At 37.8% G+C, this 13066-nt stretch overlaps 1 protein-coding gene across 3 annotated transcripts in view; it reads left to right on the top strand.

Annotated features, from left to right (window-relative positions):
* The window catches only part of LOC119852935 (multidrug resistance-associated protein 1-like), a 69474-nt gene that overhangs the window by 7070 nt on the left and 49338 nt on the right, over positions 1–13066 (top strand). For 2 of the 3 annotated variants that reach the window (XM_038395092.2, XM_038395131.2), the window contains exons 3-7: positions 2437–2578; positions 4356–4513; positions 8292–8469; positions 9883–10137; positions 12641–12706. In XM_038395092.2, coding sequence (XP_038251020.1) covers positions 2437–2578; positions 4356–4513; positions 8292–8469; positions 9883–10137; positions 12641–12706 — 799 coding nt within the window. The remainder of the gene's footprint in view (positions 1–2436; positions 2579–4355; positions 4514–8291; positions 8470–9882; positions 10138–12640; positions 12707–13066) is intronic. The other variant, XM_043509393.1, reaches the window with a different exon arrangement.

Below are 13066 nucleotides of genomic sequence, written 5' to 3'. Positions count from 1 at the left end.
CTGTTCTGGCAATGTCTGGTGCTGCTTTGAGTTGGTGTGTCCTGGTCTGTGGGGAGTTTGCTTTTGATGGTGAGCTTTGAGAGGTTGGGGGTTTATCTGAAAGCCAGAAGTGACAGTTCAGGAAAGATTTCTTTCAGGATGGGATCCCCATCAAGTAGGGGTTGTAGTTGTTTGATGATAGACCATCTGGATTCCAGTGTGGGGTGATATGTGATGACTAGGGGTGTGTGATCAGAGGGGGTTTTATTTCTGTATTGAAGCAGATTCTTTCAGGGTATTTTGGTGGCCTGTTCCATGATGCGATCTACTTCTCTGGTGCAGTGTCTTTGTTTGGCAGAGGCAATTTTAAGTGTGTTAAGGTGTATATCAGTGACTTTCTCCTCTGAGCATATTCTGTGGTGTCTGAATGCATGGCTGTAGATAACAGATTTATTGGTGTGTTTGGGGTGATTACTGGATCTATGAAGGTGGGTGTGATGGTCTGTGGGTTTCTTTTATATGATTATCTGAATGGTTCCATTGTTTAAGATGATGATGGTGTTCAGGAAGTTGATTCTAATGTGAGAGTGTTCCAGAGAGAGTGGAAATATGTAAGGGAGTTTAAGCTGTTTATCTGCATCTGTTCCACCTTGCAATTTTGCTGTGATGCTAGGAGTTCCTTTCCCAGACCTGAAGAAGAACTCTGTGTGGCTCGAAAGCTTGTCTCTGACTAACAGAAGTTGGTCCAATAAAAGATATTGCCTCACCCACCTTGTCTCTCCAGTAAAGGACACTTAGGGATTAAGTAATATTAGGCTTCTGCAGTCTGAACTGAGAAATTTCAAACTGATTAGATATATAACTAACTCATAACATTTCATCATGCTTCCAGAATGAGATTAAGGCAATCTGGAGCTTTAGGCACAACCCACATTGGGCCCTTCAATGGACTCCTCTGTCTTTTGGGGGAGCATCAGGATTCAGAATTGAGACCAATGGGGCAGTTCACTGCTCATAGAGGTATTGTTTCAGGTTCTCTCCTGACTCAGACAGGTACCGTTATACCCGGGTCACATTTTAAAATTTTCTTCGAATCCCTGAGGACTAGAAATTTTTTTTTTTTTTTTTTTTTTTTTTTTTTTTTTTTTTTGTAAAATGAATGGGGAAATTCTGATCTCACCACCTGACTCCAGGGGTTGGGACTCTAAGCAATGACTTAGAGTATGTATGCCTTAATCTTGCCATGTTGGGACCCTGGTAGACCCATACAGTGACATCTGGTTGTTTCATATCTGTTGCTTTCCAAACTTTTGGAACTTTCTTAAAAAAAATTAATTGACTTTGATATAAGCAATAATTTTTGCAGATTTGGTTGCTCTGCCCCCTGTCCAGCCAGTCATACTTCCAAAACCTACAGGTTCCATTCATTGTTCTTGTGGGGGGATTCCTGTGGGTTCAGAGTGATTATGACCATTATTTACACCCATTTCAGCTCTTCTGGTTCTAACAGCAAAGGGGATAATATGGCCTCAAATTTAAACAAATCAAGATCTATTGTAAGATTATTGTAGACTTTATACTAAAACCCAATTTCTGTTTGTCCCTGCGTACCCTGGTTAAGGATGAGTCACAGTAGGGTGGAATCCTATTGTAAAGAAAAACAGACTCCAATGTGAAACTGCAGAACTGGAATTAATTTGCAAACTGGACACCATCAAATTAGGCCTGAATAAAGACTAGGAGTGGTTGGATCATTACAAAACCTAATTTTCCCCTATACTAATTTCCCCCTGCTGTTACTCATACCTTCTTGTCAACTGTTTGAAATGGGCCACTCTCATTACCACTACAAAAGTGATTTTTCCTCCTTTGGTATCCTACTGTTAATGGAATTGTCTCGTTAGACTGACCTCCCACTTGGTAAGGCGACTCCCATCTTTTCAAGTGCTGTGTATTTATACCTGCTATTGTATTTTCCACTCTATGCATCTGATGAAGTGGGTTCTAGCCCACGAAAGCTTATGCCCAAATACATTTGTTAGTCTCTAAGGTGCCACAAGGACTCCTCATTGTATTTTCTCTGTAGATTATCATAATAAGTGGACGGTCACTAACCAGATTTGCTATTGAAATAACTCGAAATTTTTATTCTCCTTAACTTCATAACTACAGGTGAATGCTGAAGTGCAGGTTTTCCTCATTGAGGGTGTTCAGGTCTGGGGATTTTGGACTGGGCCCTTGTCCACTATAGTTTCAGTATAGTCAAGTTGACTGTAGGTGGGTTCCACAATTTTGCCTTTTATATTATACATACTCTGTTTATTATTGTGAATGTAGAGCTCATTTATAAGTATTATATTATGTGTATAAAGCTTCTCAGTTAGGATTCCTGTTTGATTTGGCTGTTTTGTGTTTCTTGTAATAGTTCACCTGTTAAAGTATGTATTTTCCTTTCAGAATAATAACTTTAGGCTACAAGAAACCATTGGAAAGAGAGGACCTGTTTGAATTGAATGAAAGTGACTCTCCATATACCGTATGTCCCAACTTTGAAAATCATTGGAGGAAGAAACTCTTAAAGGCAACAAAAGGATTAAAGGTAATGGTGATAGCAATAAGTAACATCACTAACCATTACCTTTTTCTACATTTATATTAGACATCCCGAAAAATCCTTGTCAAAATTTAATTAAAGTCTTGTAATGATTTAAATCAAATATCTTCACAGCACCCCATAGATTTCCATATAGTCTGCCCTCCCTTGATGGGTGCACTAGTTCAGAATACCACACAAAAGTGCTTGTGTATATGTTTAGCTCCCATTAGCAATGATAATGAGTCTTGCTCTAAGCCATTGGTTTTCAACCTATGGTCTGCGGGTCCCTGGAGGTCCACAGACTGTGTCAAAGGGATCCGTGAAAAATGACTATGAAAATAAAATGTTTCAGCTCCCAGAAAAGGCATTCTGTTGTTCTGATCAATCAAAAATATGTGAATACCCCCACCAACAGATCAAAGCCCGGAAGTGGTGGTGGTACCATATATGCCCACAGTTCAGCACCCTTTCTCAAACTGCATTAAATGCTGTGCTGAGCACATGCAACATTTATAGTTGAATTCTGTTCAATCAATTTTCAGTCTAAGACTTCTATGGTAGGGGTCTATGGACTACAGCTTGAATTTCCAAAGGGGTCCACAAATGAAAAAAGGTTGACAATCACTGCTCTAAGCAAAAAGCAATTGTATAAGGTTCTGGCAACACTTGTGCACCATTGCAAGCACTGGTATGTGTAGACGCCAGGTGTATTACAACCATTAGTAAGATTCTTCAGTGTAGAGCAGGCTTCAGTGTAATGTTTTAATGAAATTTCCTGGGGGGTTGTTTTATGGTAGGTGTTTGTGGGTTTTTTGTTTATTTTTGAAGTTTCACATTATGGATTTATACTGCAGGAATGCCATAACTTTAGGAAGTCTATATGAAGAGCCTCTGTCCTGAGAGTCTTAGGAGCATACAGTGCTCACCATTCCCAATAAAATGGCAGACAAACTTTTCTTGATGGCCAGTCGAGATCAGATCATCAGGGGACTCCGGCTTCTGCATGATATGGTCGGCAGGGTGTTGAGGTCCGGCAGCTCTGATCTTGGGGTTGTGCCCCAGAGTTAAGTTCCAAAAGGCTTCAGACCTTACAGGGCCATTTTTTTTCTGGATGCCACCTTTCTAACCCCAACTGATTTGTGGAAAGTATCTCTCTGCCTCCACCCCCTCACTCTTGTAATACTCAAGAAGGGTTGGTTTGTTTTTGCTCAGACTTCATAAGAATATTCATTTTTTATTAGATACTTAACTTGGAAAATTTCAGTGTGTCAGGTTAAGATTTAGAAAGCTATTTAGCAACTGACATCACACCATTAGAATAGAAATTCTTAGGCAACCTTAAATATAGCAGTTGCTACAATTCCCACTGTAAAGCAAAAAGATGCACTGAAAAACCACTTACTTATCTGGATCTATATACAGTACAAAAGGCTTCCTTCAACATGTCTAACAGATTTTTGGACCTTCCAACTATCATTTTTGGAGGAAGACTTTTTCTGTTGATGGCCACCCATTTATTACCCAAGGTAATAAATTGCCTTTTTGTGATACTGAAAGATGATTGCAGAACTCTTATTCCCCCTTTCGTAAAGGATTACTAGATAGTCTAAATTCTTTTTGCACAGAAATATTTCTATCCCTCCCTCTCACTGAGTTGGAAGAAGTATGCTCCACAGCACTATAGGTGTGCCCATTGCTGTAGGTTGACACAGTTGATACTCTGCATTTTTGTGTTAAAATCTTTGTCTTAATTGTGTGTGTCTCTTTTGAAAATTGACAGGCTTCTTGTGACAAAGGGGTGATATCAGAGAAAGCAAGTTTCCAGAAACCATCTCTGCTTTACCCTCTATGGCAAACATTTAGATTTTTATTGATTAAAGTTGCCATTCTAAAAGTTGCAGCTGATATTCTGGCCTTCATGAGTCCACAGATAATGAAGTAAGTTGTTTTTGTTTTTTGTTTTTTTTTTTAATGTGCTCCATTTTGTGTTCAGGACAGCAATAATAATAAAGCTAAACAATTCCCAATATCAAGAAATTTAGTTCTGCTAACACAACTTTTCAGTGGCTAGGTTTATTAGAGCAAAGGTGTCTGTAACTTAAAATTATTCACATATTACATATTTTTATAAGATTTTTGAGGGATTAACAAACTTCCTCTAAGCATGTTTTAATACCATTTGTGACCAACATAAACAAAAGATACTTCTGATATTTACAGACTGAGAAGTTAGGTCATTAAGAAATGAGTCTCTGACTGAATTCCACTTAGCCCATGTCCTAGCAGATTGCATGCAGCCGTTCACATGAAGTTGTTGAAATGCAAATATTGATAGTCACCGTTTGACAGTTCTAGCTTGAATTTGTAATTTTCTTCATGCATATTTTCTTAAATATTTGGCTGATTGTTTATTACATCTATATAACTATAAATAGCATTCTATCAATATTACCAATTAGGGAGCTCCTTCCTTGCATTGCCTTGCATTGCCCTCCAATGCCTTGCATTGATATAATATCATAGTACAGGAGCTAATAAATCAAAAAAAAATGTGGATTAGTTATGAATTATGAACCCTATTGATAGCAGAGATGCATTTCTCTCTCTGCAGTGTTAAATGGCTGAATATGATGTTGCTATTGATATTGAAATATCAGATGTTATTAATATTTTACAGAAAACAATGAAATATTTAAGTGTGTGGGTTGGGGGGAAGCTTGTTACAAAAGCTTTAAAAAAAAAAAAAATCATGGTGCAAATTATCCCTTTCCACACAATGTGGGGAAGGAAGAAAGTAAGGAAATACAAATACACTCGAAGTGGTTCATCTACTGAGAGGTGGGGCAAAGGTTTCCTTTCCTAGAAACACAAGGTAGAAACCACCAGAAAAGAGTGGCTCATGGAGTTATCCAAATTTTTCCCCTGAACTCAGGGCTATCAACCTGAATCTCTGAAGCATTGTTGTATTACAGAAAACTAGTCTTATTAAAAAATGCAGAGGATTGTGGGGAGGAAGAGGAAATGAAGGAAACATTTTAGTCACCAAAGTATGTTTTAAAAATGTACATCCTGTACGTAGCAGCTTAGCGTATCGTGTGTCGAAAGGAGGCTCATGAGCCTTTCCTCAAATAAAACAGACGTCAAGAATTATAACATCCAAAAACCAGTCGGAGAACACTTCAGTCTCTTTGGTCACTCAATTACAGACCTAAAAGTGGCAATTCTTCAACAAAAAAACTTCAAAAACAGACTCCAATGAGAGACTGCTGAATTGGAATTAATTTGCAAATTGGATACAATTAACTTAGGTTTGAATAAAGACTGTGAGTGGATGGGTCATTACACAAAGTAAAACTATTTCTCCATGTTTAGTCCACACTCCCCCTCCCCCCCCGCTGTTCCTCAGACGTTCTTGTCAACTGCTGGAAATGGCCCACCTTGATTATCACTACAAAAGGTTCCCCCCACCCTCCGCTCTCCTGCTGGTAATAGCTCACCTTACCTGATAACTCTCGTTACAGTGTGTATGTTAACACCCATTGTTTCATGTTCTCGGTGTATATAAATCTCCCCATTGTATTTTCCACTGAATGCATCCGATGAAGTGAGCTGTAGCTCACGAAAGCTTATGCTCAAATAAATTTGTTAGTCTCTAAGGTGCCACAAGTCCTCCTTTTCTTTTTGCGGATACAGACTAACACGGCTGCTATTCTGAAACCTGTGATAAGGTCTTGACTCTGAAGTAGATTTCAGGTCAGCTGTGTAAACAGCCCCTATATGACTTAATCAGAGCAGATACAATTACTCCAGAAACAAAACTTTACTCCTTAGCATGATTTACTGTACATGCTCCCTAATAATGTATTTGCTCAAGCTAAGGAATTATATTTTTAAAATTTCATAATTCAGGTTATATACCAAGTTGTGTTATGAAGTCATTGGTAACTTTTTTAAAAAATGCTTGAAGTGAAAATTCTGTGACCGTCATGGAACTGCTATGTAATGATCTAAGAATACGGAGATGTAGCAATTTTATGAATGCTGTATGTGACCTGGGCAGTGAGGTAAAGTTACTGTGTAACTAGTATGGATTTATTAGAATTTCCTTAAATGTCAGAATTGATTTAACTTACATTGGAGGTAGTGGAATGTTTATTATATGCTTAAAATGTTAAAATTCAGCGTAGTCTGTGCATGAAGGCAACACAATGGCTGTCCAGACAAGAACATCCAGGCACTTGAAAGACAATGAGGCAAAATGTTACCCTCAAGGATCCTGTGTCCTATTTACAACAAACTGCAAACCAGTTACAAAATCTTTTTCTGGAGGGGAAGTGAGGGTTAGTTGTCAGGTGCTGCACAAGGGGAGAGAGGCTGACAGTGACAGAGACTTTGAGGAGGAATTTGAAAGAGTTGGATCTTTCCCCATATCCATGGAATGCTAAGCTTTAGGGACAGACAGGCAAGAGTGTAGATTGGCTTTTTTTTTTTTTTTTTTAACGATTACATTTCAGAGAAAAATCTATTGTTCTAATAAATAATACTCTGCTTTAAAAAAGCTGTCTGGTTGCAACTGTCATTATTTTTGGAAGGAACAGAATTGTAGGGTTTGGACGTACGTCAGACCTGCTGAGTCAATCTAGGGTGGCCATGTGTCTGGCTTTCGACCGGAAGTCTGCTAGAAAAGGGGACCTGACAGTGTGCAAAGCCCATCTGTGCAATCTGTGTTTAAGAATTTCAAAATTTAGAATCTGAATCAAGAACTAAAAACAAATGAAATGCAAAGCTAATTGAAGGCTGATGCTCAGACTAACTCAAAAGGTACATATTAAGTGTTAGCTTAAATTCAGAGTCAAAACTCTGAATTTCCATGCTTTTGTTGCTTAGATGTAGATTTTTCTTGTTTGCTGGAGCAGATTGAACAAAAAAGAAAAACCTACATCTCAGCTACAAAAGCATGGAAGTTTAGTGAAATTATAATAACTACAATTCAGGTTTAACTGAAGACTGAAAATGACTCTGCCAAGGGAGAGGAGGAAGTGATTTTTATCAATAAAGGGAAGTGTTTAACACGGTTGTTCACCTGGTTGGTTGTCAGAGAATTTATGAACATAAGTGATTAGTGTTAACCTTTAGACTGTTGCGGCTGTCACCCTCAGCTATGGAACAATTTTTGCTAAATATAAACCTTTCTGAGACCTACATCTGCAATTGTCTGAAAGGAAATGTTAGAATGACATTGTCAACTACTCTACATTGTTTATTACACTCACTTGTTAGTAGTAGTCTATTTTCAGGCTAGTAACAAAACTTAATTTTAACTTCTGATTTTTTTTTTTACCCTTTTCCATTTGGCAAATACTGATTTTTTTATTCTATATTTCTAACAAAAAACGGTAGACTTTTTTTAATCACCCTGTATTTGTGCTTCATTACCGGTGAAATCAGCAGCAAAGTCCCCCTCTGTGGCATTTGAGAATTGTTTTAAACGTAGCAAAGTAGCACACAGATGAATACTCTTCCATCCACCCTCAACCCCATTTTGAATATCCTGGTTCTCCACTGTCTTGCATGTTTTAGACTCACTTTGGCCTGTGCAAAGTGGATGTAATAACTACACAGATTGTAAATGTATCAGTTTTACTGAACCCGTTTGCCAGATGCATATTGTTGATTAATGCACAGATTTTAAAACTTTGTATTCCTTCATTTGCAGGGAAATGATAACTTTGTATGAAAATCACTCTGATTTACGCTGGAAGGGATACGGCTATGCCATTGCTCTTCTTGTTGTGGTTGTCTTGCAGACACTTGTCCATCAGTTATACCAGCGTTTCAATATGCTCACCTCTGTCAAAATTAAGACTGCTGCTGTTGGCCTGATATACAAAAAGGTAACTGCTTCTTCTAACATTACCTGCTAATCTCCAAAAAGGGCAAATGTCTCCATTTTGAAAGATAGAAGAAGTGCTACAAAAACAAAGATGTTATAGTTTGATGAAAATATTAATAAAGGTGCCTGAACTATAACTGTAGCACTAGCAACAGCTGAAGTTAAAATTGCATGTTTCTATTCTAAGAGTCCCATCCTACAACTAAATGGGGGAAGCTCTGCATCAGTGCAGAATCTGTGGAGATATAGGGATCTGTTAGGGTAAGGGAAGTTGCGGGATTGGGAGCTATCTCCTTTTTCACTTACTGTTCACTGAAATTCACGTTGTTTTTTTTGTTTGTTTGTTTTTAAACCGGAAAGTTTCCAGCCTTGGTCTGTGCTTAAAGGCTGAGGGGTGTGTGTGTGTGTGTGTAAGTTTGAACAAAAATGATTCATCCATTTTTGAGCAAAAAGAAAGCTGAATTTTCCTCCCTCCCTAGCCTTTTTAAAAAATAACTACTTATGCAACCTTTCCTTGAATTGCTCTAGCATTGAAGTGGTGGGAGCAGAAAGTTGAAATTTTGGCCAGGAAATCTCCTCTCTAGGGGAGAAAAGTTGAGATCTTCAGCATTTCAGTGAAAATTGGATTTGATTTGGCACAGCAGTGCTACTCTGAAAGTTGCAGTATGCACAATAGTTTAGGAACTGTTGTGTTTTTTTAAAAGTAACTTTCACCTGATGTTTTAGATGAACTCTGTAAATGTGTGCATAGCTAATGCATGTAGTGGGCCCTGTCTCCTTCAGTGCAAGGAAGCTTAGGTGCTAATAAAGCTCAAGAACTTTTCTGGCGAGAGAGAAGATACCTCTATACCTGGTCTATGTGGAGTTTGTGAGCTACAAAGTATTTACTGTACTGTCGTGCACAGAAAATGAGGCAAAGACGCTTTCTTTTTTACTTTTACTCTTTTAAATTTACTGTGTAATGAATGAGGCAGGACTGTGCATGGGTTGCTACGCAGTGCATCTTATACTTACTGTGCACAATCTGAAGGATGCAAGGGCTGAAACAATTCACTGTATCTATTTAATGTGTCCAAAAGACAACCTCCTCTTTCAGGAGACTCAAACTAGCCTCAAACATTAGGTGAGATTCTGTGCTGCACCCCTAAGACAGCCTGTAACTGTCTTCCTTGGTTCCTGCACTGGGGGGGTATTCTCTCTTGGCCTCATATTGGGCTTGTAAAACCCCTTTACCCCATTAGCTGATATCCGGGGGCCAAAGCGGTGCTGGGAATCTCATCCATTGAGTGCAATTTAGCTGTTACTTTATTATGCCTAAGACAGGGCTTTGAAAACACCTTTAAAATAAAGTACATATTCAAGAAAGGTACTTCATTTTGTAACCGTACACTTTGGTTTCTTGCTATTGTTGCAGGCCTTAAGCTTAGCTAATTCGTCACGGAGAAAATATACAACTGGTGACATTGTTAACTTGATGTCAGCAGATGCTCAACAACTTATGGAACTGACTGTAAACCTCAGCCTTCTATGGTCAGCACCTTTTCAGATCCTGATGGCTATAGTCTTTCTCTGGCAAGAACTGGGCCCATCAGTGCTAGCAGGTGTTGCAGTGCTCGTTTTGGTTATACCTATAAATGCTTTTGTTGCTGCAAAAGTGAAACAACTGAGGGTAAGAAATCTAAATGTAAATGCTGGAAACAGTTGTGGTGTTACAATGAAGAGCTGATTTTTAAATAAAAATGTAAAACTAATGTAGGCACAAAATAACCAAATTCCTTTGTTGGAGGGGGAGCTTTTGGTATATCATCTATCAATATTTAGATCACTAAACTTTATCTATAAACAAAAAACAACAAAGTGAAGAGATTTTATTTATCTGTACAAGTGTTATAGGCCATAATCCTACAAACACTTATGCATGTGTTTAACTTTACACACACGACATCCTGTTCAACTCATTGTTGGCAAATTTGTGGCAATAGTTAGGATTTCTGGTTTTAGGACAAAAGTGACTAAAATACCAACAAAATAGTAAGGTGTGTTTTCAGGGGCTTATTAAATAAAATGGAAGTCAAAAATCCAAAGGCCCAAATCCTACAACTGCTGCACCCATGTGGAGTACTACATAGGGTGATCAGATGTCCCGATTTTATATAGGGATAGTCCCAATATTCAGGGCTTTGTCTTATATAGGCACCTATTTCCCCCAACCCTTTTTCCTGATTTTTCACACTTGCTACCTAGTCACCCGAAGTGCTGTTGAGTCAGCAACTGATTTGGGCCTATATCTTTTCCCTGTTCACAGTTTTTGTTCGGGGTGAAGAAGGAAAAGAAAATAGGACAGGTAGCCCATATGTTTTTGAGTGTTAATCCCCAGGAGCATAGGATGTTGACATAGGTGTTATATGGCTTCTATTCTGTCAGTAAAGAGCAGATCTTAAAAAAACAAAACCATATGTCTAAAGATAAACACCACAAACCAGACACTCTGATTACAGTGTGAAATACTGACAAGAAGAGTTAGTCACAGAAGTGAGTGTGCCAGTAATTCAGTACATTTTAATTAATAATACACATTTGATTTAGGACCTAAATCTAGGTTTAATTAACAAAAAAGCTTTTACAAACCTTTCCATGATTACTATAATTAATTGAAGTTGGGGTTGGGAAGTGGAATAGGTGACCTTCCTCAGCAGAGATAAAATGATCTGGCCATGATCTATAGTAAAAGGTGCAGGAGGTAATTCTGGGGAAAGAGATCTTTGTGAGGATCCTCTCACAGAGATTTCTCTTTCATGCTCTGACTCACCATCCCATTGAGGTGTGTGTGGGGGCAGATTAGCCCCCCAATACTCAGAAAAGGCTGCACTACCCACTCTGAAACCTGCCTCCACAACATCCAGAACCCCCCTCTCTGGCTCCCTGATACCACAGCTCCATTGGCACTCTTTTATCATGGACTTCCCTTGGCCACAGCTGCCCATGATCCACAGAGAGAATAAAAACAGCCCAAACTATTATCTTTTCCAAGGAAACTTTACAGGGCCATAAGGGAAGCTATTTGTATTCCCCAGCATACCCTGTTTCTAGCTGCTTATGCAGTGAGGGCCATGGACTGTGGAGAGGTCTGGTCTATTTGTCTGTGAAAACAGTGCCACAGAAGCAGCTGACCTCCACCAGGAGGAAGGGGAGGGCAGATTTTTACACAGAAGTTCCCCTCACCATACAGATCTTGTCAGTGATGTGAAGGGAGAATGAGAAAAGTGAGGACGAGTGCAGTGATCTTGGCCACTGTTTGCAACCCAAAGTGTTCTGCCTAAGTATCCTATTAACCAGAGAGTGAAAGATGCTAAGTGAAACTGACTAGCATGTTTTCATTGTGCAAGTTGAGTGAAATGCACAAATTAAATCTAGCATAAGTAGTAAGAAGAGAGGATTTTTTTAAAAAATTCAGTTTTTAATAATCAAAGATGTTGTCAGTAACAGAGGAAAGGAATTTCTTTTTCAAAATATGCTCTTTAACCTAAGTATTCCTTCACATCTCACAAATCAGACTGGGCCAAATTCTCTTTGCTTTTGTCACAGAAATGGTTTGAGTTTTTTGGGACTTCTTACATGTAGTAGGTGAGCAGGATTTGGTACTCCTTGTGAGTGACTATTAAAGGAAAATCAATTTGCAAATAGTTACTACTCCATGTAAAAATATAGTGAATAATCTATTCAAGACTTTAAGGAATCAACATCACAAGTTTTTTTATAAATCGTAATTTAGATGTTTAAGCATTTTTAAAATTAATCTATTTTGTAATTCTAGAACACTGCGAACTGAAACTCTAATTAGGAAGCTTTTAATTAGAATCTAAGAAATGCAGTTATTACTGTAATCATGCTGCAGGAAGTATTACAAAAAAATCAAGATGATATTTTTTTAAAGAAAGTGCTATTAGAGAGGACATACCAATCATTTTATCATCTGATGATAAAATGATATACATGTCAGATACCAAATGTGAAGTACATTTGACAATGTAACGTGTACAGTACAAGAATTTTTTTCCAAGAGAGTCAATAAGAGTAGTAGCAGTGTTCACTGTCTGAAGTACACAAAGTATGTTTGAATCTCTGATATTTTTAAAAAAATTGTAAGCGTTGCTCTCTCTTTTTTAAACTAGAAAAGCCAAATGAAGAATACAGATCAACGAGTGAAACTACTAAATGAAATCTTGCATGGAATAAAGGTAATACCAGCAGCTAATGAGTTTCATTGCTCTCCCTAATAAAGATGAACGACTATGTTGTTCAGAAAACTAGGGTTTTGTCACTGAACCTTTCAACTGATAATGTAGGAAAGAAGAATTTAGGGGAAAAAAATGTTCTGTTATATAACTACTTAAAGTGGATTTTTAAAGCATTATTAAAATAAGAGATGTGATTATAAAATATAGATTACCCATTATATTTTGATCATGTTCTCTTGTTTTATTTTTTAATCATCACTTAGTTTGTCATTAGATGTTGGAAATCTTCACTAAACTTCACTTTTCTTGAAGAACAAAATTGAGTTTTTCAAATTTGTTTTTGTTTCTGAAAATCTATTT

The sequence above is a fragment of the Dermochelys coriacea genome, chromosome 1 (genome assembly GCF_009764565.3).
Source record: "Dermochelys coriacea isolate rDerCor1 chromosome 1, rDerCor1.pri.v4, whole genome shotgun sequence".
Taxonomy (NCBI): Eukaryota; Metazoa; Chordata; order Testudines; family Dermochelyidae; genus Dermochelys; species Dermochelys coriacea.
Note: the sequence above shows the minus strand (reverse complement) of the source record. Positions and strands in the feature narration are given on the sequence as shown.